Source organism: Poecilia reticulata, linkage group LG21 (genome assembly GCF_000633615.1).
Source record: "Poecilia reticulata strain Guanapo linkage group LG21, Guppy_female_1.0+MT, whole genome shotgun sequence".
NCBI classification, from domain to species: domain Eukaryota; kingdom Metazoa; phylum Chordata; class Actinopteri; order Cyprinodontiformes; family Poeciliidae; genus Poecilia; species Poecilia reticulata.
The window spans coordinates 23,478,656-23,505,228 of NC_024351.1; the positions used below are offsets into that span (position 1 = coordinate 23,478,656).

Sequence of the window (26,573 nt, forward strand, 5' to 3'; positions counted from 1 at the left end):
GTTTATTGTAATGGAACCTGTATTTGCCTTTGAATGTTAAGTTTTATGCTTGAATTTTTTTGGCAATGTTGAGAGGTTTTATTTTGGCTCTTTGCATTACTTAGCCTCTTCAGAGCCTTCATATGTTATCAGTCTGCTAAAGATAGTATTACTGATAGCAGTACAATTTGCACAATGCCTGTTTTGTTTAGTTGTCTACTTGGAAAAAGTTATTAAAAACAAGTTTTTGTCTAAATTAAGGTGAATTCATGGCTCCTTTTTCCACATAATGTAACCGGCAGTGTTTATGATAAAAATAGTAATAATAGTTATGTGATCGGTATCGATGATCGGCCCTCATGGGTGATCGGTATTGGTATCGGCAGGAAAAAACCTGATCGGCACATCTCTACCTAATACTAACAGGAAATACATCTTTCAAACCGTAATAGTAATAAGTTTATAAAAACTTATAAATCTAAGAGGGAATAATCACTTCCCAATCTTTTTGAGGAGTGTTTCTTTTATGTCTTTACCTTTTCAATCTTATTTTTTTATAATAAATGCAGACAACTGAGAGAATAATGCACAGCAGAAACCCATGTTAAGTGTTTATTAAAGTACTGGTGCATATGAGCGCAGAGTCAAACCTCTGAGAAGAATGTCCAACACGGAGACGCTGATGTCTTTAGAGCTCCATTCCTTCTTCTCCACAGAGTGACAAAGTTTTCTTGCTGCCTGGACAATACTGTGCTTTCCATCCTCTGGGGACAGCACCTTCACTATGGGTCTACAGGACACAACTGACAAACATTCAGAATCAAACTACAAGAATCAGTGTAAAAATTTGGAGACATCATTTCAACATTCTCAGGACCTGAAAATTAATTTAGATGACTTTCTAACACATGAAGTATAAAGGGATCTATGATATTTTTTAATAGAAAGTATTATGAGTACATTAAAGCAAGCCACTTACTGCATTTTGAGCTATGTAAAGCACAATCTACTGGTGTTGCAAGCTAACCTGATCCTTACACAACCAAAAGAAATTACTATGGACTTTTATTAGGAGGAAAAATATCTGAAAAATCTTATAAAATTGAATATAAAACATAAAATAATTTACAATGCCTAAACTAACACTGGAGGAGTCTGAGGCCCTGGCACATGCTATAGTACAAGTCATCAAGAGTATTCTCAGTCTTAAAAACTGTAATGCTCCAGGCTTTGGTTTATCTGGAGAATATAACAAGGCCTTTTTGAATTAATTAACACCCACCTTATATAAGGCCTATAATTATTCCCTGAAAGAGGGAGACCTCCTCACAATCATGGGTGGAGGCAGAGATAAATGTCATCCCAAAAGAGATTTAGCATCAATCTATCAAGATATTAATGTTTCAAATAAGCGTAAATCAAGCAAAATAACATGCAGATAAAAGTTTTTTTTTTTTAAATACCTATAAGTCCCAACTGAGGTTCTGTTTTAAATTCTTACCAAAGTGTTGGGGTTTGTCTGAGCCGTTTTTCAGTAACTCCATGTTGAATGTAGAGTCATCTCCACCCAACAGGTTGTGTTGTTGCCTCACTATCTCCTCCTGAAGAGAAGAGTTGTTTTTCTGGAAAATACCTGATGAAAAACATGCAAGTCAAAGCGTAATTTCACTGAGAATGAAAGTGACCGACGTTTTGCATTTTATTGGGCAAGTATTCAGAAATATTACATTTCCTGAATCATTCAAGTGACTGAAATACTTCTGTGGTTTGCTCAATTCAAACGGTTTTCCATTCATCTTCATTTCTTTATAAAAACGTTCAGCATGTTTCTAAATTTTGAAATACTAGTCATCGTCACCTGACCTCATCCCAAACACTCCACTTTACACCTCATTATTTGCATGTATTTACACATTTCGAGTTTTTCCAATCAGAAAAAAAAACGATTATCATAACAAAATGATAACAGAAACTTAAACGATTTAACTTCGTTCAGGTCTGAAGTGAGCAAAAATTAGAAGTGAAAAAAATACATAGTTTTTAATCATGCTTAGGCCCTTTTCTACTGGACCTAACATTTTAAAGTGTGGCCAACCAACTTTTGAAGGAGCGTCGATGATTAAAACTAAGAACATACACAGCGCAAAGAAATGATAAACTAACACTGTAAGCCTGGCAAACAAAAGTTTTCACCGTGATGATCGTAGACGCTGACGTAGGAAACACCGACAGCCATACACCAGACCACAATGTTGGCGATGTCCGTGTAGCTGAGCTCCTCCTCGGCCACTACGAGGCCGATGTGGACCGGTAGTTTCTCCAGCGAAATCCCGTCAGATATCCAACGTGACCGACGGCTTCCAGCGCCTTTGCCATCATCATCGCCGTCAGAACTCTGGTTAGCACCGGCCTTGTTCTGCTTGAACTCAGACACAGGAACCGGCAGCAGCAGCGCAGCCATTGTCCGCTGCCAGAAACTGCCTTTCCATGTTCGAAGACGGACTCGGAGCCAGGAAACTGTCGCTCTTTTGATACGGACTAAAGCTAAAAGAAGGCGCCAAATAAGGCCGTAAAGCAACGCCATTGCTGGCCTTGTAAACGGAAAGGAGACTGTCTATCTACAGAGGTTTCATCAGTTTCTTCTTCTTCTGTATTTGAAAACGGGTGTCACACAGCGTTAAAGTGTATTACCGCCACCCGGCGTGAGGATTAAAATCTCCTCCAAAATCTAAACAGGGCTTTAAAAAGTGATCCACCGAAATATTCCAACCTTGCTGTGGAATCACTTTAGCTTAAAGCGATGATATAAAAACTAGCCTGTGAAAACAGGCGTTACATCGCAGATTCCTGTATTAATCACAGACTTGCAATCATTATCAATAAATTGTTTTTCCATTCTATTACCTAATAACTTAAATGAAATGTATTAATTCTACTATAATTTGAACTATTTATTTCTATGTGATTAAAGACGTCCTCTATATCGGATCTTCTTCATTTGATATAGGTAAGGAGTTTGATCAAATGTCCATGATAATTAATTGTTTTTTATTATTATTTTAAATCGAATTGTGTGCATTAAACTTCACTATTACGGCAAACTTAGTCATGAAATAACAATACAGTCTTACGTTCTTACAAGGAATTTGACATGGTTTCACTCACTCAGTGTACAACATTAAGAATATATAAACTAAACTAAAGGTTAAAAGGAACAATACAAACATACACCCAATATTATTTTCTTTTTTTTTTTTTTTTTAAAGCATGTTGTGGTAGTGCAAAGATACTCCTCACCTGCTGCCAATACATCTCACAAAATAATCTACAGAATAAAATCTGAATTTCAGAAATTCCTTGCTGAGATATGTAAAACAAGTCCATTTATGAGACATTTTACCACAGCAAGTTAGAAGTTCCATGAGACAACATGACATTTCTGGGTAGGCCTGTTCAGTACACCAKGTTCTCCTGRATTGTTTCTATGAATTCATCTTGATTAGGTCAGAAAAACGTTCAACCCAACGTCCCAAAAGCCTTTTTGAGAATCTCATTGCTGGATAAAAGTGTAAGAAATAATATGCACACATTTAATGTATTTTTAACAAGTACAGTAAAACACTTTGTTTGACTTGGTTGGGATTGGTCCTATTTTGGTTTAGCTTTATTTGTATTTGTGTTGCTACCATCAGAACGTAAATCTAAGGGAGCAAATAACTGCACTGGGTGAAGAAAAAGGTCTGTTTTTGCCTAAATTCACACAGAATTTATCCCTCAAACTCATAAAATATGGACAAAATATGAGAGTCCTGCACTTTTCTGCTGCTATAAACTGGATGTCAATTGAGTCGTGTGTCACCAGATGGATGGAAATTTGAAGAATACTGGAGAAATTAAAACCAAAGGGTGAAAGAGAGGAATAACTAAAACAATATTTACTGTGGGGAAACAGACAAGTGTGTGATCATCGGACAGAAGAGATTGTAAAGTTATCACACTGCCAGCAATATGTAATTGAAGCGTCATTCCACTCCACGCCAGGTGGTGGCAGCATGGAGTGGAAATACTCTGTTTACTGACGAATCCGAAAAGACGAAGGTCCCATCATGTCTGCCATACCCCTTGTTTACTTCAAATGTCAGACTCAGCTGATCCGTTCAGGCACATCTACTGGATGAGATGGCCACGCTTCTTCTCGTCACATTGTATGAATACTCTCCACTCTTCTACATCGCTGTGGTTTCTCTGTGTTTTCTCGTAACCGCTGCTATCGTGCTGGGTTGGTAAGCAGTGTTCGCTTCACTTCCGTCTTTATAAAAGATATCCTTGTTAGGTTTTCGCCTTTTACCTTCGTTTAAGTCCAACAGAAGCATGTTTGTGTCTTGCTAATGCAAAGACGGCTTGTAATGCAGACGTCCTTTAGATTCTACCTCGCAAAGGAGTAACCGCGGTCATCAAGACCAAAGAATGAATTTTCTTACAAATAACTAAAAATAAACATTTGTATTACATGTGTACATATGAAATGTGTTTTTTGTTTGATGGTATTGTGAAGAGGAAGGTTGGTGTTTGCTCAGCACACACACCAACCATCATAAGCTGTTGAAGCTCATATTGACACATTCTATCTATTTTCCTATCTCTGGGGTCTGCTACCTTTACTGTCAAAATAACTTTTCAAAAAGCACGTGACTTTTAACGAATCTCAACTAAATAGTACGTGATCTCTTTTTATATGTACTAATTTATCTAATCATTGTGATTCTGTTATTGTTGTTGTCCACCAAACCAGGAGTTTGAAATGCAGTCTGTTAAAAGTACATATTTTAAGATCAGAAATTGTTTGATGTTTTGGAATGTTTTTATTCCAACTAATGTTAGAAGAAAAATCTATCATAAAAACAACAGGAGTGAGATTTAAACTCTAGCCATTTGTTTATTCTGTATACCAGGTTTGGCTTTGATGTCCCAGTGTTTCTTCTGAGTCATGAGGATTCAGAGTCCACAGTGTCGACTCCTGAGAAACTAATGGTTCAGGAGACCAATCCGTTTTCTCTTGCACTGGGATCCGGGTCAGCATGTGTCAGTGGTGAGTGATAAAATGTAATCAGGTAAGATAATGGAAGTGTGACCTTGTATCATATCCTTCAGTTCCTGAAGGTCCTCCTCCATGGTTCCACAGCATAGAGTTGCTCTCGTGTTCCACCACAGAGCGATCAGACTCGGTGTCCCTCGTCGAACCTGCTACTGTTTCTGTTGGATTGGAAATGACCCTGTGGTGCTGAATCTTGGGGTGGAGGGGACCTCCCACCCTCTCCTGTTGACAGAAGGAAATCTTGAGATTCAGGGGATGATTCAACTGAAGATGATGGTGACTGTGTTCTCTGTTGCCTGTCAACGCTTACTGTGTGCGAGCTCCTCAATCAGGTCATGCTGGTTAACTAGTGGACATTGAGACTCATCCCTAATTGGCACCTGTGGAGTACTTTCAAGCTGATGTGACCTCAGGTTGACATCAGTTTACAAGTGGGTACAGGTGGGTCTGACGTCCCATCCTCACAAAGTCCAGATCGTGATATGGCATGCTGCGGGCTAGTACAGGAGAGCTAGAGATCAGTTCTGTCAGGCGTTGCACATCTAGCCACAGTTGATCATGTTCCCCTTTCATATTATGAATGTATTGGAAAATCTCAGGATGGTCTGACCTGCTGTTCTTGAGGGAGGTGGTTCTTAGCATGGTAGTCCACCTCATAGTCCTGGAGGTACGATGGCAGCTGGCTGCGTTGGTGAGGACGATCAGACTCTTCATGTGGATCCCTCCTTTCCATTCTGACAATATATTACAGATCAGGAGGAGTCCAGTTCAATTTTTACTCTTTATATAGAGGCGTGTGTGCCTGGCGTGCCAGCACACAAAGAGACTGGTAATTCTCCATGAAGAAGTGTTTTGGATGAGAGGTGAGATGTTTTCAAGAAGCAGGACAAGGTCCTGCTCTTACATCAGTGCCTTCTACATCAGCACTAAGGGTTGTCCTGCCCTGATGACTGAGAAGCTACACCAGGGAGAAGCTCCAGAAAACTATTAATCAACAGTTCTGTGTTCTTCCTTCAGATGTTCCTCGTATTTGTACAGTGTGTCCAGGGATCCATTCCCCCTAACCATAGCATGCACTCCTTTGTAGATGGTGTATCACTGAAACCTTGCTGCTTGGAGCCTTGTGTGCTGAGCTGTTTCTGGGGCTGTGAAGTCGGCGCTCTGCAGGAGGTGCTGCGAACCCATCAACAAAACCTGAGGCTTACAAGTCCTCAACACTTCCTTGAAGCACTGCACCATCGCTTCCACTACCATCAAACTTTCTAGTATCCTTTTTATTGCAAGCAAAGAACCTAATCTGAGAAAGTTTTTATTATGGAACCCAGTAGTGGGTAATTTGTCGTAGACGGTGGGGGGGGGACTACGGCATGGATTGAATGGCAGCCTCATTTCTGCAACATAGCTTATCCCCGTCAGAGTAAATGTGTGTATGGATGGGTTGAATGATAGATTGTGTAAAGTGCTTAAATTGATTATTCTTCACGGTGAATGTCTCCGATTCTATTTAGTTTGTTTCTATCACTATTTTTGCTGACAATTTTTCATCTCTGTAACAAGTCAGTCTGAGTGCAAAGTGACCTCCATTGAATGTGGAACAGTCAGACTTGTGATGTGGTTTGATTCCGAGCTTTATTTGAAAAAATAATGTGCAGTTACATTCTGGGAAGTCAGTGAAGAGTGACTTAATTGGACTTTATTCTGTGTGTTAGATGGCAATTATTTTATCACATTGACTGAGATAATAAGACAGATAGCACTTTGACTTCATCCTGCCAGTATCCGCAGAGAGGACGAAAAGGAATGTCACACCTGCATCCCTGCTGACCAGAGGATTACAGATTTTGGGCTGTTGCCAAGGAAACACTATCCTCTTGTGGCTGTCCTGACTCTGGCAGAAACTGAAGCCAGAAATCTATACAATATTGTTAGTTCTTTTCATTACAATTTAAAATGGAATATGCAACACTGTAAAAGAGCCTCAGTAAAGATTGGCATGTGCATAATTACCACTTGTGATTTCCTCTGACAGCAAACTGCTCTGTTCTCTTCCAGGTGGCAAATGTAATCGTTATTCATGTTCCTGATGGGAAATACAATCTTTCTGCACGAATTCTCTTCCAGTATCTTCTTACCTCACAAGGATACATGCATGAATTAAAAGTATGTCAAATTTATCTTTAAGGATATTTTCCTGATTATCTTGACATTGAAACAAGTTACATAAGAAACAGATGTGGACATCATTTGGTTACTATTTATATTATCCTTCTCTTCAGTTTGTCATTGATGTTTCTGCCACACCCAGAAACGTTGACTTCAGTCCTTAAACATTTGAATAATATTTAGAACTGTAGTTGCAATAAGCAGTAAATCAGTTAAATTAAAATGAGCTTGATAATTTCCATTAGCATGAATGTTTATTTTCTTGTCTCTCTCTCTCTTTATACTAAAGACTGGATGGATATTTGTTGTTTTTCATTTATTTTGAATATTTAAAATGTCTTACAGAAACCTGTTAAATAGAAATTAGCTATTGATCTTTGAGGGGGTGCATTTGCATTATTATGCAATTACCTTTACTTAAATAGTCTCAAAACAACAGTATGATTGTTTATCATAACTTCTGGGACAATTTATCATTCAGCAAAACTTGTTACCATGACAGGCCTGCACAACACGGTCACTCTGCTTGGAGTGACCTTTACCATGCTCGAAGCTCGAAGACAACTATAATGCTAACCACAGGACACAGTCCCTGCTGAGCCATTTTAAAAGTATGATTTGATTTCACTGGTTAATTTTTAGTGTTACAGTTTCTAGATATTTCAGTAACTATTGTTGGCTTTTTGGTCATTAAAGGGGTACCAACAATTTCGTCCACACGTGTAATGCATATAGTTTTATTTTACTAGATAATTTAACGAAATGCATAATGTGTGGTATTGTGTCTTTTCCATGAATAGAACAGAAGATATGTTACTGGCCCCTTTTTAAACAATAAAGCATCACATTCACAGCAGCAGAGAACCTATAAAACAATAACCAACATGGCAGATTGTATGGAAACAATACAGAGATCATGTTTAGCTCCCCACTCATTATCCTCAGACAACAGCTTCTATCTGTCAGTATAAGCAAGTTAATAGGACAAGAACCTCAGTTTGAATATGCATGATTCCATTTACCTTTAACTTGCTGCTGGTAAAGCTGGACATCATTAATGTAGCTCATTAAAAAGTATTCCAATGATATTATTATATCCATATATCAGTCATGAAATCAGGTTTCATTTGAACTGCCTCTTCAGAGTGTGTTTCTATTTATCAATTTGATGTTGATGCAACAAAATTTTACTACTATGGGAAAGGAAAATAATCAATTAAAATGTATTCAAATTAATGGTTTCAAAACAAACATGGTCCATGCAAATGTATTTATCAGCAGCCCTGTGGAATTTCTTTCTGTTATGTTAAATATTTTCTGTAGAAATCAACAGCAGCAGGGAAGGATGAACTGGTTTTGTTGCTTTATTTACTAGTTTTTATTGAGAAGAAAAAAAAGTAATTGTATAAATTACAACACATCAGAATAAATAGTGTCTGCATGGTTCAGTTATGTCAGCTGCTCTGTGCCTGTCTGGGCTGACAGGATTCTCTCTGTGATTGCAGCCACTCTTCATGTCGGCGGAAGGTTCTGGGGAGCCGGCTGGAGAACAGATGGAGAGAAGTCCTGACCGAAGGGAGAGCGACTGGTCAGAGGAAACGGGTAGAAACTGTGTGGTATGTCAGAATGCAGCAGTCAACAGGGTGCTGTTGCCATGCCGACACGCCTGCGTCTGTGACAGTTGCATGTTGCACTTTCAACATTGTCCAATTTGCAGAGCTTTTGTCCTGGAGTCGTTTGCACTTAGACCAACATTACAAATATAATATAATTTGTGTCATATAGATGGTCCTGTACTTACACAAAAACACACTGCGATCTTTCAACTTAGCCTTTATTTCCACTTGTATTAACACCTTCTACTAATCTGGTTTCATAGAACTGATGTCAAGATGTCAAATATTATCCAAGTTTTTTTTGTTTGTTGGTTTGTTTGTTTTTATGACTTTCAGAAAATGAAACTCGTGTATTATTTAATTTTATTACTGATATGTAGAATGAAATATATTAAGCCCTGTGTAAATAAATGCTCATTACTGAATTATTTGATTCAGGCTTGTTAAATTAGAGACAACTACAAAAATGAAGGACGTTAGTCTAAATACACTGAAAAGAAACTATTCAAAATAAACTACAGCTAAAGGATCTGTAATACAGGCAGATGTCAAGAAAAGCGGTTCTCTGATAAACTGGTTTACAGACAACCTAACAGTCAAACACAAGATATTGAGAGGGTATAATAATAGAGGAAAAAGGACAATTTCCACATAATTAGTCCTTTAAATAAGTAAAATGGAAGTGCTCTCCAAAAGCTCCACTCGCTTGCAATTTATTTAACAATAAAGTGAGTGAGCATCTAGTTTCAGAACACCGAGCATCATCTAACAGCAGATATCAGAATCCATGAGCCACATGCAGCAAAATGTTCAGCTGCCAGAGCAAACAAGAGGAGAAATGTATATTTAAACTGCTTATAGCAGATAACAAAACGGTCAGTATTTTAGCCTTTGGATTATCATAAAGAAATTCTGCCAATAAATATATTACCTTTATGAAATGTTACTATTACAGAAAAAAATTACAGTCGTTCTGATTGACTGAATGCTCTTTTCCTCAACACAATCACCAGATCTTTCAAAATTTGATTTAGATTCTAGGAAATATTTGGGAGCCTCCACTGGGACATGAGGGGGAATATTTTTATTTGTGTTCCCTCACAATAAATTTGCAAATACACCCTGGTCCATTTTGTATAGCGTCACATTGATGCAGTGTAACGAGGGGAAGCCCATGTTTGACTTGTTTTGCTTCTGCATTCTGCGCCTGAGTTTGCAGAGCATTTAGCTGAAAGAAAAAGATATACAACTTTAGATTACTCACAAATGAGATATTAACATTTCTTACATGAAAGCATTCAAGATGCTGCATGAACTAACTACTAAATATATTATTGCGTGGGAATGCAGTACTTTTGTGAGGAAACGCAAAAGAAAAAAATTCCCAATGTGCCTGTAAAATAATATGCCTAAAATTACAGATAAAAATTTGACCTGGAATAAAAAACAACTGGTTTTATTCCAGGTTAGTTTTTGGTCAATAAATGTCTTAAGCTTATTAGACAGAAATGTTGACAGTATTTTCTGATAAACTTTTTATCCCTCAGCTTCTTCTGGGTCTTTTCTTTATTTTACAATATATATGACAGAAAGATGAACTGTTTCAGGAAGATAACCTTCTGTACAAGTCTAGAACCCTACCCTAACCCAAGAAAGTTCCTGAATATTTTTGAGAAGACTAACCAGGCCAGGAACCTTAAATACCTTTAATATGTTGCTTATCATTTAGCTTTTGTTGTGTAATGTCTTTATTCAGAAATGTAGAGGATTCTTGTGGAAGGAAGTAATAATTAGTTTTTGCAACTCACAAGCTCCTGTATTAATTTTTGAAGAATAAAGATCTTTATAAAAGTTTCTTTCATTTCTTGAACTGAATAGAGAGCATTGCATGGTCACCACTACGACAGTTAATGTGCCAGAACTCACCCTCAGCAGCTTCTCACCTTGTACACAGAGCTGAATGGTAATAAAGACTGGAAAAAAACAAACATGATTCTTTCACTACCATTCAAATGTGAATGAGGATGATGCAGATGTTAGCTGGCAGCATGAGAACTATGACAGACCTTTGAGGTCTTCACAGTAAACAAGGGGAGATACTGGAAGTATTTCAACATTCAAAATTTTTTTGAATTCATCATCCAGTCAGTTCCAGAACATTGGAAACTATTACAATTGAACAAGAAAATGAATGGACTGACTGGGATAATGTAAACTTGTGCATAAAAACGACTAATTACAAGGTGTGGGAAAAAACTGCCAACAGCGAAATAAGAAAAACTTACAAATACCTGCAGAAATGTAAACTCTTACCGAGTTTGATGAGAGCAGTGATGGGTGTATAATCTTACTGCTGCTTGGGCGAAGGCTCTCCAGGACGCTTTTTTGTGCACTTAGTCTGTCACTTAAGGATCTCCTCAGTTCAGCAAGGGCTTCAGAGATGGAGTAGGAGACATTGTCCTGTTTCCCACCACCTTCTCTGGGTCAAGGGGCGCCTTAGAGCCGGCCGTCCTGATCAACTTATCCAACTCCCTCTCAGCTGTAGAGAAGCTGCTGCTCCAACACGCTACACCAGCTGGTTGAATCAAAGACGGAACTAAAACATGGACATCCCTGCCATAGAACACCGGTATTCAGCTCCATTGGTCCAACACACCTGAATCAAGTGGCAGACAGAGTCCTGCTGATGACCTAATTATGTGACTCGAGTGTATTGAAACGGAGACACATTTAAACGCAGCAGGACTCCGGCCCTGGAGGGCTGGAGTTGAAGACCCTTCCATAAACGATGCCTGATGCCATCACAGGGTCATAAGGTCCTCAGCAGGTAAGTCTGCTCTGAAAAGAGCATCAGTGACTTCGGTCCACTTTACTGTCCAGGTGGTTACCAAGTCACCAGTAAGAGAAGAAACCCTCAGTCTTGGATCCCTGCAGGTGGAGGTTGCAGCTCATTCACAGCCTACAAGGCCAAGAAGTCCTGTCCTGTTCTCTTGGTTTCCATAGTTTCACTTGGTTTTGGGAATTTAACTATTGGTAAATAGTTGGCTTCATTAGCGGTAGAACACCTCTAATTGTTGCTGTGTAAATTATAAATGTGCCATAAATCTGATCTTGCTTTGAAAGTAATTTCTGTTTGAAAGAAACTGGTTTATCAGTTTACCGTTTTCAAACAGATTTAACTGCAAAGTGATGGTTTTGTGCCGTTTTTCTGCTTTAAGGTTGACGTTATATTTACTCAAACTAGTGTAATGTTCTTTGGTTTGTTGTGACCAACATTTTCTGAAACCTTACATTTTTCTGAATATTTAAAATTAGTCAAATAATTGCAGTTTAACAAAGGCAGCATCAAATAGCAAGTTACTTTAGCGATTTCATAATGCATCATTATAGCATGAACATCGGTGAATTGAGCTGCTGTAAAAATGGAATCTAAGGAGCCGTCCTTGCTTCGTGAACAGGTGGATCTTATTACTGACACTAAATATTCACAAACCATATTTCCATTAGTCTCTCCTAAGCCACTGTGCATCACCTGGAGCATAGCTGGAAACATTGATCAGGATGAACAGAATCATGTCTACACTTATTAATGAAGTGAGAGGAGAGAAATATCTACATACAGTAACCACAGAAACCATAAGAATATATTTATCTTAACCCGTGTTCCTTAACCCAACCCAACAGCACTGATGTAAGGTGGATGCATGTGTTTCAGGCTCAGCACAACTGGTGCCACTTTACACTTTATATGCCCCATATAATTTAAAACAGATATTATAGTCAAGTTTGAATGAGGCAGATATGACACCAAATGTAACAGCAGATTTATCTGCAAACATTTTCAGTTAGTTGTTTTACACTGAAACTGCATCTGTCAGGCCACCAAGAATGAGGAACTGTAGATCTCTGGGAAAAGATCTGTAGTTTCTACAGGAACTGAAACTCTCAGAACCTTCATTTCAGAAAATCCACACTAAGTTCTGCACAAATGACACCATCAGAAACAGACTCAACAAACATCAATACATCTGTAATAGTACTGTATTTGCAAACTACCGTAGTTTTACACAATTGGTTTATAGAAGAACAGAATGATCAGCAGAGCTGAAGAGGTATAAACAACAGAAAGCAGTTTTCATTTAATTTCTCATTCAATCATCATTGATGTTTACTGCCCCAAGTCTTTGTGGCTTTGAAGCAGTGAAGACAACAAGCCAGTAAATGAGAAGAACATTAAACCAGAAAAAGCTCTGAGAGGAAGGGTTTAAACAGGTTTGTAGTCCAACTTGGACTCGAGCTTCTTTGAGTCGGCCACTTTGCGAACAGCTTTCATGAAGTCTTCTTGAGTGACGTACTCACGATCAGACCGGATCGCAAACAGTCCTGAGAAAACAAAAGTCAGCATAAAAACCCTGATCAAGGAGGTAAGTGTGCGAAGGACTCTGGTTTTTAGCAGACGATGGTACTGTTACCTGCTTCAGTGCACACATTTCTCAGATCAGCACCATTGAAACCATCAGACAGTTTTACAATGGCTTCAAAATCTGGGAAAATATCAAAGAAATCAAGACAATTAATGCTAGAAGATTTTGTGTGCTGGACTAATTTTGAGCAAACAAAAACTTACACAAAAAAAGGATGGTTTAGATGGTTACTGAGCACACAGGTCTTACTAAAAGGTGCATCAAAGTTCACCTGGATGCAATTTGTGTACCAACCTATTTCGCCATGTTTGGTGATGGGACTGGAGTGGATTTTGAGGATGTCCAGTCTTGCTTGTTCATTTGGCAGCTCAATGTCTAAAGAGGAGAACACAGAGCTCTTGTTGTGCGTTTCCACATGAAGCCGACAGATGAACACAGAAAGTAATGCTCACGTATTTTCCGGTCCAGTCTTCCAGGCCGCAGCAGCGCTGGGTCCAGGGTGTCCGGCCTGTTGGTGGCCATGATCATCTTGACTCTGTGTAGAGTATCAAAACCGTCCATCTGGTTCAGCAGCTGACAGAACACAGGAAAGAGAAGAGTCATCTTCCAGATCTCAGTCAGAGGTTGTATTAGACTTTCTTGATGTCATTTATTTTGACCGACGCCATCAAGGAAAACAAGCCTGTCGCCAATCATGAATCGGCAGATCAGTCTTTTTAAAAACTGCAGTCGATGCAGTTTTCTGTACGATCGCCACTAGTTTTGGTGATTTGAATTTAATTAATGGCACTTTTGTTTTGTCAGGTCATGTTAAATTAAAAAAAACATGATTAATGTAAATATTGATATTTTTACTAATGCACCATGTTAGTTTCTACTATTTGAAGCAGTAGTTCTAAGAATGACTTCCATATCCAAGTAAAATGGTGACTGTGTAACATCCTTAACTGAATGGGAAATCAATAAAACTGAATTGTGAATCAAATTGATTTTGGCAATCTGAATTGACATCCAATAATACATAATTATGTCCTAATAATGCACAATTCATATACAAACTCCAGTAAGAAAAACCTGATCAGTTTCCTTTGTCAAGTTTGTTCACACAAACAGCAATTTGACTTTGGTTCCATTTTATTCTCAATGAAATATTTTGACTTCTATTGGGAAAATACAGTTTTTTTCCTGTGAATATGCATCTAATCACTGCTTTTAACCAACAAAAAAGTTTAATTAGTGCAAATGTGCATTCTGGACACTGACAGTTAAGAGTTCAGAGGGACAGTCTGGGAAAAGAAACCATCTCCATGGCAGCAGGTTTTTGTAAATAGAGCTCTGTGGTGCTGACCTGAAGGTAAAAATCTCATCATAATGTGATGATTATGATGAGAGGATTTCTCCCAAGTGGTTATGTCCTACCCACCAGAACACAGCAAATGATATTCATTTCATACCTCCATCAGAGTTCTTTGGATCTCTCTGTCAGCTGAAGTACCTTCTGAGAAACGGCGGCCACCTGCAGAAAATAAAATGACAATATTTAGGACCATTGTAAACAAGTCAAGTTTCTTTGCTCAAAGTGATTTACACAATAAAAACAACATACAGTAACCAGTTGTTAAAAATTACAACAGATTTCTTGTAGCAGATATTTATCATAAATAATAAGATGTTTTTTTCAAAAGGTTAGGTCATATTTGTGGCTCTAAATCCATTTTATTTAGATGTGTTGGGACATAAATGGTTCATTGGCTGTAAAGGTTGCAGACCCTCTGTTAATATCAAGTTCAGCCAAATCCAACTCGACTGATTAACTCTAATCAGAGGTCCGAACACAAAATGAAGCCGACATATTATTTTAAACTGTGACCAGTTAAACTTCCAGACCCGAGTTTGAACCCTTCAGGCTCAGTGATGTTTGGCTGACATGAGTAGAGCTGCATGCACAGCGCTGAGCTTATTACAGTCCAACTCCTGCACTTTGCTTTTCCTCGACAGGTTAAAATACCTACTCCTCTGTTTAGACTACAAGTAGATTAACAACTTTATGTCAGAAATTCTCGTTTAGCTTTCTACTATATTTTGTAGGCTTATTTAACCAGAACCCCATTAGAAATTGAGCTGCAGTCCGGAAAGATTGATGGGTGGATCGGGTTTTTATCCTCTACATTATCAGAATATTATTACTCAGCCTTTGAAGGCAGTTTGGCTTGTTTAAACCTCCTTAAATACCTTAAATAAGTTGTGTTTGCTGCTGACTCTGAAGTGAGGAGCTTGGGTAACACTTTATTTGAAGGGGGGTGAATAAGACTGACATAACACTGTCATAAACATTTATATAATCTACAATCAATCAAATAAGCAGAGAGCTAGCATGATTCCTCACCAATGGCATCAATCTCATCCATAAAGATGATGCATGGCTGGTGGTCCCGGGCATAGTTGAACATCTCTCTAATGAGCCTTGCACTTTCACCGATGTATTTGTCCACAATGGAGCTGGACACAACCTGTAATGTGAAGACACGTTGTCACACAGCTGTAGAATGGAGCTGAACACTGCACGAAGGACTGATGCTCACCTTCAGAAAGTTGCAATCCAACTGACTGGCCACAGCCCTAGCAAGAAGAGTCTTTCCAGTGCCTGGTCCAGAATAAAATTCATACCATTAAAGGTTGAGAAGCATTTATGAAAAGCCAAAAACAGTAGAAAATGAAGAAAAAATGCCTACTTATAAATGTTTCTGAACTTAAATTAATGTGACTAAAACAGAAATGTGTGAAGTTGGCCAGCTACTACCTGGAGGCCCATAAAGCAGGCAACCTTTTGGAGGAATAATTCCCACTCTCTGAAAGAGCTCAGGGTTGGTCAAAGGAAGTTCAATCACCTGCAAAGTAAGAAAAGGCAGGTTTTTCAATCCGCGATGAGTCAAATTAAATTCCCTGACACTCTTACAGTACGTCCACAGTTCATCTTGATCTTAACTTCTCTGCATGGTCTAGCCGAAATGTCAACGTCAGTTATCGGTGTTGATGAAAATTGCACCATTTTGTCGTCATCCTCATGTTATCTGCGCCATCTTGTCATAAACTTCCATTGCAAACTCCATGTGTGTGATTGGTCTGAATTTTTTAAACGGTTATCTATGTGGAAAACAGTGCATCTCAACTTCCATGAGCTGTTGTTCTGACCATGTGTGCAAGATAGGGCGTAACCATTTCCTCATCTGAACCTGTTGACTCACAATAGTCATTTCTCTGTGCCTTGATCACGTCTCTATAATATGCCGTTATAAAACACACACATTGCAGAATACTGTGATGTATACTGCAGCAGCTCGGTGTGTCTTGTGGACCCATGAGAGCTTTGTGCAAAAACGAACACAAAGACCACATTGACAATAATCAATATACAAATATATGGAGACAAAAAATTATTTGGTCCAACAACAATTATGATGAAAGAACACCTCTTCTGTGATTTTTGTGCCAAAGTCTGACAAAATATATTTCCACTGCCAACACAGTTAGCCATCATCATTACATATGTGCAAGGCTTAAAGTAAAAAAAAAAATCCTGAGCCTGAAACTTATAGTGATGATATAAATTAACTATGCCGTTGCTATTGCCACAGTTTAATAAAAAGTGTCTTTGAATAGTGCAAACAATTGCTTCTAACAATACAATTAAAAAGCTAAACAGTCAAAGTTAAATAAGGCTTCAGTACATTTCAACTCAAAACAAAATGTAAAATGTCTGTGCCCTAAAGGTTTGCCTTACAGGCAAAAATCCCTCAACATTAAATAAAAGTCCTTTCAGTCAATGTTTTAGCAAGTAATTTAGATCATGTAACATAACCAACTAAATCAGTGTTTCTCAACCTTTTTTGGCCCAGCGCCCCCCCAGCTTTTAACCAGGTCCCTCACCGCCCACAACAAAGAATTTGTAGGCTACTTTGCACTGACTATTATTTTAATATTAATATTACTATCACTATAGTAGATGTTTTGATTTTTATGCTTGTTTCTGTATTTATTATCAAGATAATTTCCCAGAGAACAAAAAAAAACATGGGAATAGAAATTATTTTCACAGGTGTCTATGAAAAATGTAATGAACATTCAACTTAAAATTTGTAGGCCTAACAGCAGCCAATCAGAGTGGAAAAAATATTCTTGTTCTGTGCCATTTTCTAGTTGTTAAATATTCCACAAAATGACCAGAAAAAAGATGTTCAACATGCCAGTTTAAACTTTGAACTATTTGCAAAACGACTGAGCTCTGCAACATTAAAACATGGATAGAACTATAACTACATTAATCATAACTCTTCTTCTCTTCAGTGTTTGTCAGTTTCTGGTGGTGCAGCTCTGTGCTGCCTTCAGGAGAATGGGACATCAGAGCATCATCCATAAAATTTCACCCAGATGTCATTTATTGTGCAAACCAGAGCTTTCAGTGGAAAAACTAAAGTTCCAGGTCCTTTTAATGCCATACAAATATGAGACAGAAACATGGATTATATATTTATATAGACCCGTCTATTGATTTATAGATTAATAGTTTTACTGGACAGAAATTACAAAGAACAAATCTGGTTCTTAATCAAATCCTAATGAGTCAAATTGAAAGTGTCATCAGCCTCATGACATTAACACTGAAATGAAAAATAATATTGAAGAAATATATCAAATATAATTAAAAACATAAATAAGAGATCAGTTATTTACTGTTATGGTCTGTAAGATATATTTATTTTCAGTACTAGATGTGGCCTCAACAAACCAACAATATTATTTTAACTTTTATCTGGAAATAGTGTCTGTTTATTCTTGCCATACAGTCTCTGTATTAATTATTGCTCTAAAGGTTTTGCCATACCAGTTTATTCCTCTGTATTTACTTTAGTTTCTTAGTTTATTCTTTCATTTTGTTCTTCGTTCATTTCCATTTAGTTTCCTTTGATTAGTATTATCCTCTCTTGKTTWATTGCTATGTCCACTTTAGTTTCTTTCCTGTTGCTAGATTTATTTTATAATTTATTGACCATCACCATCAGTAATCTTCACTCATCACTTGCTGCGCCACCTAATCGTCATGTGTTTCACATCATGTGTTGATTTTTCACTGTTCAGTGTCAGATTCTGTTTTTCTGCCATAATTCACATCTAGTTCGTTGCTCCGTTTTATGTCCCACTTCTCCTGTTTCAGAGTTTTGCACAATGTGCGACTTTTTTTGTTTTGTTTTTTCTTAACCCCGTAAAGTGCAGGGCGGTCCGGAAAGGTATCGATGGGAAAAAGGCAGACTGACATAAACCTTTTAAAACAACAGAAACAATTTTGGTATTTTGATTATTGAAATTTAAAAGTGCTGTGGTACCGTTGATCTATCACCCCCGTTTCATACCGGACCACTTACAGCACTGTGTTAACGCTATAAAATGAACACTCTCTATCGTGGTATCACCCATGGAGGGATTTCTTTATTTAAATGGGTTCATTTTTCAGAGGGATACACAGTGAGGGTATCGTGATTTTAGAAATTACATGTTTATAAGAGCAATTTTCTGTTGTCCTTCCATGGAAGCGGGCAGCATCCAGAAGGACAATAAAACACTTTTTAATATAAGTTGCTGCTTTGACATGATCACAGAACTGCCAAAACATATGTACAAAAATCCTCAATAAAACATAAAATATTAGAAAATCAGACACCAGACAAAATGAATCTCAGCAACATCATCAGCCGGTGTAACACTGACCTGATGCAGTGAAGCTACTAGCAGGAGCGGAGCTGCGCCAAGAAGCTACAAACACTGGATAGAAGGAGAGCTGCCATCGATACAGTTGCAGCCAGGCATGATTTAATGTTTCGAAATACAGTTTTAGCAAGTTGCTCAAAGTCTAAATTGGTACAGTCATATGAAAACGTTTGGGCATTCCTATTAATCTTAATTATTTTTATTTCTAAATATTTGGGTGTTTGCAACAGCTACTTCAGTTTGATATATCTAATAACTGATGGACACAGTAATATTTCAGTATTGAAATTAGGTTTATTGGACTAACAGAAAATGTGCAGTATACATTAAAACAAAATTTGACAGGTGCAAAAAATTTGGGTCCCCTCAGCATTTTATTGATTTGAATACCCTTGACCACTTTTCACTGATTTACTAAAATGCAAAATTGGTTTGGTAACTTCAGTAAGCTTTGAACTCCATAGCCAGGTGTAGCCAATCATGTGAAAAGGTATTTAATGTGGCTAAATCCAAGTTGTTCTCCTATTTGAATCTCCTCTGAAGAGTGGCATCATGGGCACTTCAAAACAGCTCTCAAATTATATGAAAACAAAGATTGTTCAACATAGTTGTTTAGGGGAAAGGTACAAAAAGTTGTCTCGGAGATATAACCTGTCACTTTCCACTGTGGGGAACATAGTAAGGAAATGGAAGACCACTGGGACAGTTCTTGTTAAGCCCAGAAGTGGCAGGCCAAGAAAAATATCASAGAGGCAGAGAAGAAGAATGGTGAGAACAGTCAAGGACAACCCACAGACCACCTCCAAAGACCTGCAGCATCATCTTGCTGCAGATGGTGTCACTGTGCATCGTTCAACAATTCAGTGCACTTTGCATAAGGAGAAGCTGTTTGGGAGAGTGATGCGAAAGAAGCCTTTTCTGCGAGCACGCCACAAACAGCTGCTTGAGGTATGCAAAAGCACATTTGGACAAGCCAGCTTCATTTTGGAATAAGGTCCTGTGGACTGATGAAACAAAGATTGAGTTGTTTGGTCATAAAAAAAACCATTATGCATGGCAAAAAAACCCCACAGCATTCCAAGAAAAACACTTGCTACCCACTGTAAAATTTGGTGGAGGTTCCATCATGCTTTGGGGCTGTGAGGACAGTGCCAGCACTGGGAATCTTGTTAAAGTTGAAGGTCGCATGGATTCCACTTAATATCAACAGATTCTTGAGAATAATGTTCAAGAATCAGTTACGAAGTTGAAGTTACGCAAGACAATGATCCAAAACACCGCTCCAAATCTACTCAGGCATTCATGCAGAGGAGCAATTACAATGTTCTGGAATGGCCATCCCAGACCTGAATATCATTAAAAATCTGTGGGATGATTTGAAGTGGGCTGTCCATGCTCGGCAACCATCAAACTTAACTGAACTGAAATTGTTTTGCAAAGAGGAATGGTCAAATATACATTCATCCAGGATCCAGGAACTCATTAAAAGCTACAGGAAGCAACTAGAGGCTGTTATTTTTGCAAAAGGAGGATCTACTAAATATTTATGTCACTTTTCTGTTGAGGTGCCCATACTTTTGCACTTGTCAAATTTTGTGTTAACGCGTAATGCACATTTTCTGTTAGTCCAATAAACCTCAGTTCAATACTGAAATATTACTGTGTATATCAGTTATTAGATATATCAAACTGAAGTAGCTGTTGCAAACATCCAAATATTTAGAGATAAAAATAATTAAGATTAACAGGGGTGCCCAAACTTTTTCATATGACTGTATTGTTGTGATTGTAAGGTGTAAAGTTTACCTTCGACCAAACGCCCCCCTAAGGAATCCCAGCGCCCCCTTTTGGAAAAAATTCCACCAACTTCCTGTCACCTTTCCTCTAGCCATGCCCAGCGCCACTTGTTTTTAATTCATTTCTCAAGTAAACGTGTATCTTTACCGGGTGAGACAAACTCCATCTTCTTTCATATCGCATTTGATTTAATCGCCGAACCAAACGCTTCTTTTCTACAAACCGTTTTACAGTCATTGGTCAAGAACACGGGAGCTAGAATTCTGATTGGCAGACATCTTTGTCTATTATCTACAGTTTAGTTGAGGCGGGTTGTTTGGTCCAATGCTCGCTTTGCTTGAAAGTCTGGCCCCCAGACGGAGCTCTTAAAGCCCGGAGACTACAGTTTGGTTGAGGTGGACCGTCTGGTCAAAAGCTGGAAATCCGGCCCCCGGCCGGAGCTCTTTAAGCCTTTAAGCCCTGTATGTGACAGAGTGTTCTATTGAACCGTCATGGCTGTGATGTTCTAGTGAACATCACAGGCTTTGCTGCTGAGTGGACATTAGAACAGATTGGAAAGCATCTAAAGAGTTATACCAGCAAGATCTAGAGAAACTCATCCATGTGTTTAACTTTAGTCACATTGATTACTGCAACAGTGTCTGCACATAACTGCCAAAAAATAAATAAATAAAATTCTCCAGCTGCAGCTGATCCAGAACGCTGCTGCTGGTGTTCTAACTAAAACCAAGAAAATAGAGAACATCACACCAGTTATAAAGTACTTCCAACCGTGAACCACTTTGCTGCTGAAAAGTGCTAAACAAATAAACTTGATTAATTGATACCTCTCTCAGCTCACGGATCTGTTCAGACAGTCCTCCAATCTCAGAGTAGGAGACGCTGCCTGGATCTTCATGGGACATGTTGTACACTAGAGGATCCACTTCCCTGGGTAGGTACCTTTGTCCGACAGACAGGGAGACGTCTTAGATACAAATGACAAACTGCCATTGTGGGAAGAAAGAAAACTCTCCCTGATTATTTTCTCAAAGTCGATTAGTGAGAGCAAAAAACAAACTCAGATTTGCTATGAATCACTGAGAAAGTAAATAGTTAAACTCCTATGTCTCAGCTACAAATCCGGCTGCACATAGGAAAATGAAAATCTTAAATATTACATTCCAAAATCTATTTCTTCTGTTCCAACTTTTTCCCCACCACTGGTAGCAATAATGAGCAGTCAAATGAGAAAAAAGTAGATCTGGATAAGTCTGGAAGGGGCTACTACTGGTTGGAATATTTGTCACTTTCATATTAGCTTATTTGTGAAGATAGTTTTGCTTTATTAATTTTATATGTTGCTTTAGCTAATTATGTTTTTCTTCCTTTATGTTGTACCTCCTTCATGTGGTAAGTTTAGGTCAAACTGCAGTGAATAGTGTTCAAGTCTGTAGCCCACCTCATTATAGTGAGTGTAGTCATGTCCAAAGCCACTCTGGTGCCTGGCTTCAGCTGTGATTTGTCCAACTGGAAAGATAAATATTGTAGTCATTACATTTTTTCCAAGTTCTCAACACTGCCATGGTCTTTAGAAACACAATTAAACTGTAACACAGTCATGGATCATTTTAAAGATCCATCCATCCATTTTCTGTACACCCTTGTCCTTAGTGGGGTCGGGAGGTGATGGTGCCTCTCCAGCTAACATTCCGGGCAAGAGGTGGGGTCACCCTGGACAGGTCGCCAGTCTGTCGCAGGGCAACACAGAGACACACAGGACAAACAACCATGCACACACACACTCACACCTAGGGACAATTTGGAGAGAAAAATTAACCTGACAGTCATGTTTTTGACTGTCAGTTATTATATATAGCCTGGTCAGGAGCAGGCAAAGCTCTTTTTTTGCTACATTATCTATTTAATGTGTGCATTAAATAGATAATGCAGACGTTATCCATTTTTCTCTTCAATGCACAGGACAAATCGCCATGGTAACTTAAATGATATTGCTTTTGTGAAACCTAATCAAGGCTTAATTAGATCAGGATATCTGGAAAATCCCGGCTCAATCCGCTATCCAGGTTTTGTGAAACAGGAGGAGTGAATGATGCAAGAAATGACTCGACGACTCTCTGCTGGGTTTCCTTAGATGAAGAAATGTTTTAAACTGATTTGAATAAAAAAAAGTTTGACAACTAGGATCCCTTGAGATATTATTATTGAATTGAATTTTTTTTTTTTTTTTGTGAAGTGCCTCAAGACGACATTTGTGATCTGGTGCTAAAGAATAACTGAATTGAATTCAAAGATGTTACATAACTAAATGAAAGGCTTCATTACAGGAAAACAAAATCCAGATTGAATGGTCTTATCATCACTCCCCAAACAACTAGGACTGTCTTCATTGAGTAGTTCTGGTGTAAACTGATGTCAGCTCATTATCATTAATGGGTCTGATAATGAACAGTCGTTGTAAAGGCCTTCACAGGGTGAATGATTTGGCAAGTGTGTGGAACTATTTTAATATGACCATGCTGTCTGTTAGGCTAAGTCTGACTTCCTTTTAGATAGGCATAGGACTTCAACTGCTTTGTTGATTTGTAGCCAGAACATATTTTGTGGCTACATTGTAACCACAAAATCTTCCAGCTGACACCCTCTAGCAAAACATGGTATGTTATTAAAGCTGCTCTTCTAATAACTCCTCTCAGAAGTCAGTGTTCAGCTCATGTTTACTCTGTTTTGACAGAAAAACAAAAAGCAATAAAATATTATGTGGAAGGAATTTGAATCCTGGGCACAAGTAGCTCTTCTAAATGGAAAACATTCATAAGCAAAGTGCCAAATTATTTAAGAATTGCCTTAAAAAAAAGGATGTCAACTTTTTGGAGTGGCCATCAAAGTCCTGATGTCAGCTGGTCAGGATTTTGAGAAGGGCCTGAATGATGTAATGCCAATAAATATTTTTTCTATTGATTATTGAGAAACATATACATATTAAAAAAATGAAATGTAATATTTACTAAAAAAAGAGAACTAAAAGTTTTTCAGAACTGATCCTAGACTTATATTGCAATAGTTTGATACTCCTGGATGATAACTATGTGCGCTCACCTGTCTGCGACATCCAACCACATATCGGGGACCGTTGGTGGCTTTCACAATGACTGGTAGGAAGTGCAAAAAAAACAAACTGTGAAACATCCAATGTCAAACTTCAAGCAAAACAGTAGTCTGTTTTAACCCTTCTGCTGTCCAAACATTGGTCAAATGGCCCTGTGTGAGTTTTATACACTGTACAGGGTCTGGCAGGGTCACATTAACCCTGCATGCACTTTTACATGTTTTTACCCCCTGTGGCTTCAGGAAATGACTGGACACTCCCAGCAAGTTCTCACTGACTGACCATGACATCGGCCGCGCTCTTCCTGAGTGTCATGCTAAGACTGCAGGAGGGATAAACCAAAGCAGGGTGGGAAAACTGTTAACAGAAACTGCTTCAGTGCAGCAGAGAACTGACTGATTGCAGTTTTCTGGCATATCACCAATCTTTATAAAGCCTGATATGCTGATTCCAATTTTAGCCAATACCAATTTTTTTTCTCTGAAATGTAGATAAAGGAATAAACTTGCTAAGTTCGCAACAATGTGGTGACTATTGTTAACTGAAAACATGCAGACATTATCTATTTTTCTCTTCAAGGATCCAACGCATAGAAGAGAAATTTCTATATTTTCCAGCTGCTGTACATTAGTAACTGTCCTACATTTGTCACATGTTTAGAATGACATAAGGGTCGAATGAGTTAGTAAACCAACTGTAGACGGACTTTTGACAGAAACATCAGAATAATGCTAGACAGTTATGTTACAGCAGAGCAGTTAAACCTTTAAAAGTTTTTGTATACGTTCAGTTCCAAAGTAACATTATAATTTACCTTATATCATTATATTAATAGTTTCTTATGCTGAATGACTGTCTTTTTTACATGAGAGACGCCTATTCACTCTTGGATGAAAACTAGCATGTCTTAAGTGGACATATAACTATGAAAACATATGAAATATCATGGTGTTAGGGAGATGCTTACATTTCTCTTCGGTAAGCTGCTTTAGCACCTCTCCAACAATCTGCAAAGAACAAATGTACAATGAGGTCATGATGCGATTTAATCTGTCAGCAAAGTAATAGACACACATTAAAGACATATTCTAAAGTGCTTTTAAAATGGAAACAAATGTTAACCATTGATCTCACTGGTCTAACTGTTTCAAACTCCTCTATGTCACTGATATGTGAGAGAGATGAGATCAAAACACAGCAGGGGCAAGACTGCCCAAATAAAATCTAAGAAAAAAATTATAAAACATAGAATCTTTCACTATTCGACTTAATATCTAGCTTTAGTTATTTTTATCTAATTAACTGTTTTATTTATTAATTATTAAACCTGACTTCATACTGCTCCATAATTAAATAAATGTGAAAAACTTATTTCTTGCATAAACAGTTTAGTTCCAGTAAAACGCACTGAATTCAATTCAGTTTGTAACGTCTTACTACTGAAAGGATTTTCCTTCATAAACAACTCAAGATATAAACTAAACATCAACTAACACATGAATATAGTGCAATACAGACAGAATCTTACCTGACCAACACTTTGAAGAGCCTTTAAGTCATTCTCTGACTTCTCGTATTGCTTCGTTTGTTCCCTCAGCTGTTCTCTTACTAGCGATGAAACCAAAACGCCATCAGGATAGAATTTACAATTCACAAGTTAAGATAGAGACAATGTTTTCACAGTCTGCCTTGCTAGCTCACTATACATATGGGCCGGTTTCGTTGTTGGAAACACATAGATACAATGTTTTTTCTCACAAGCATGCACAAAGATAAAGACAAATACGACACTGAATGATTTAGTATATGGCGCTTTACAGTTCTATGTCCGTTGTTAAACAAAAAAACAACAGTGAGGTTTACGGATGACTGAAGGGAAAATGCTCTGAACTGCATGACAAAGCAAAAGCTAGCCGTCGAGCTAACATAGTAGCATTAACTATTCCAAATATACAATCCGAATGTACAAAACTACAAGCTCTACGTCGCAAAATGTACAAATGTTAATTTCAATTACATTCTTTCAATCGTCCGTCAACCTCCTTATGTTCTAGTAATTTTTTCCTGTAGTCTTGCAAAGCTTTATCTCTCGTGTCCGCCATGACTCCTAAATTATTCTTCTTCGTCTGGTATTAATTGGCGGTTGGCAAACAACTTACTGATGCATTACCGCCACCAACTGGTAGAGTGGTGATATGGATTTAAACATCTACTCGAAATCTATCAGTACTTTTCGAGTACACTTTTAACCCTGCATAAAATTCATAATTTACAGAAATAATATAAGCTCACTCAAATGCACATCAAATGCCTTCTTTGCCTAACTTTTGACGCTCAAGTCAGACAGATTTTAGAGCCTGGACTCAAAGCAACATGTTGGAAACCTACACATTCACTCTTTACAAGCATGGATTTTGACATATTTGGACATTGTTTATCTAGAATTTGTGTTATATTTTTAGCATGTGTACAGTTATGTGTAATTTTGTTCAACATCTTTTCTTCTGTAAGGTGCAAATGAGTATCTGTTCTTCAGTGTAAAAGATAATAAAAATTTGATCACAAAAAAGGAAAACAGTGTCTTCAGTCAGAGGTTTCTTCAAATTCATTGTAATACAAACCGCTAC

General features: G+C 37.9%; 3 protein-coding genes across 3 annotated transcripts; 1 reads left to right on the top strand and 2 right to left on the bottom strand.

Annotated features, from left to right (window-relative positions):
* Positions 1-579: 579 nt before the first annotated feature.
* Positions 580-2,739, bottom strand: nus1 (NUS1 dehydrodolichyl diphosphate synthase subunit). Its single transcript, XM_008398575.2, has 3 exons — positions 2,173-2,739; positions 1,481-1,612; positions 580-782 (listed from the first exon to the last, which is right to left on the bottom strand). Exons 1-3 carry the CDS (start codon positions 2,561-2,563, stop codon positions 595-597), a joined length of 711 nt encoding a protein of 236 aa, XP_008396797.1. The 5' UTR covers positions 2,564-2,739; the 3' UTR covers positions 580-594.
* Positions 2,740-4,044: 1,305 nt separating this feature from the next.
* Positions 4,045-10,709, top strand: cgrrf1 (cell growth regulator with ring finger domain 1). Its single transcript, XM_008398511.2, has 6 exons — positions 4,045-4,262; positions 4,932-5,068; positions 6,162-6,339; positions 6,851-6,998; positions 7,127-7,234; positions 8,743-10,709. The coding sequence occupies exons 1-6, from the start codon at positions 4,159-4,161 to the stop codon at positions 9,001-9,003; spliced, it is 936 nt and encodes a 311-aa protein (XP_008396733.1). The 5' UTR covers positions 4,045-4,158; the 3' UTR covers positions 9,004-10,709.
* Positions 10,710-12,876: 2,167 nt separating this feature from the next.
* Positions 12,877-26,080, bottom strand: psmc6 (proteasome 26S subunit, ATPase 6). The gene is made up of 14 exons (XM_008398510.2): positions 25,964-26,080; positions 25,475-25,554; positions 24,914-24,953; positions 23,937-23,989; positions 22,279-22,346; positions 21,665-21,779; positions 16,078-16,165; positions 15,860-15,921; positions 15,664-15,787; positions 14,732-14,793; positions 13,730-13,850; positions 13,572-13,652; positions 13,326-13,397; positions 12,877-13,236 (listed from the first exon to the last, which is right to left on the bottom strand). The coding sequence occupies exons 1-14, from the start codon at positions 26,046-26,048 to the stop codon at positions 13,118-13,120; spliced, it is 1,170 nt and encodes a 389-aa protein (XP_008396732.1). The 5' UTR covers positions 26,049-26,080; the 3' UTR covers positions 12,877-13,117.
* Between the last annotated feature and the right edge of the window lie 493 nt (positions 26,081-26,573).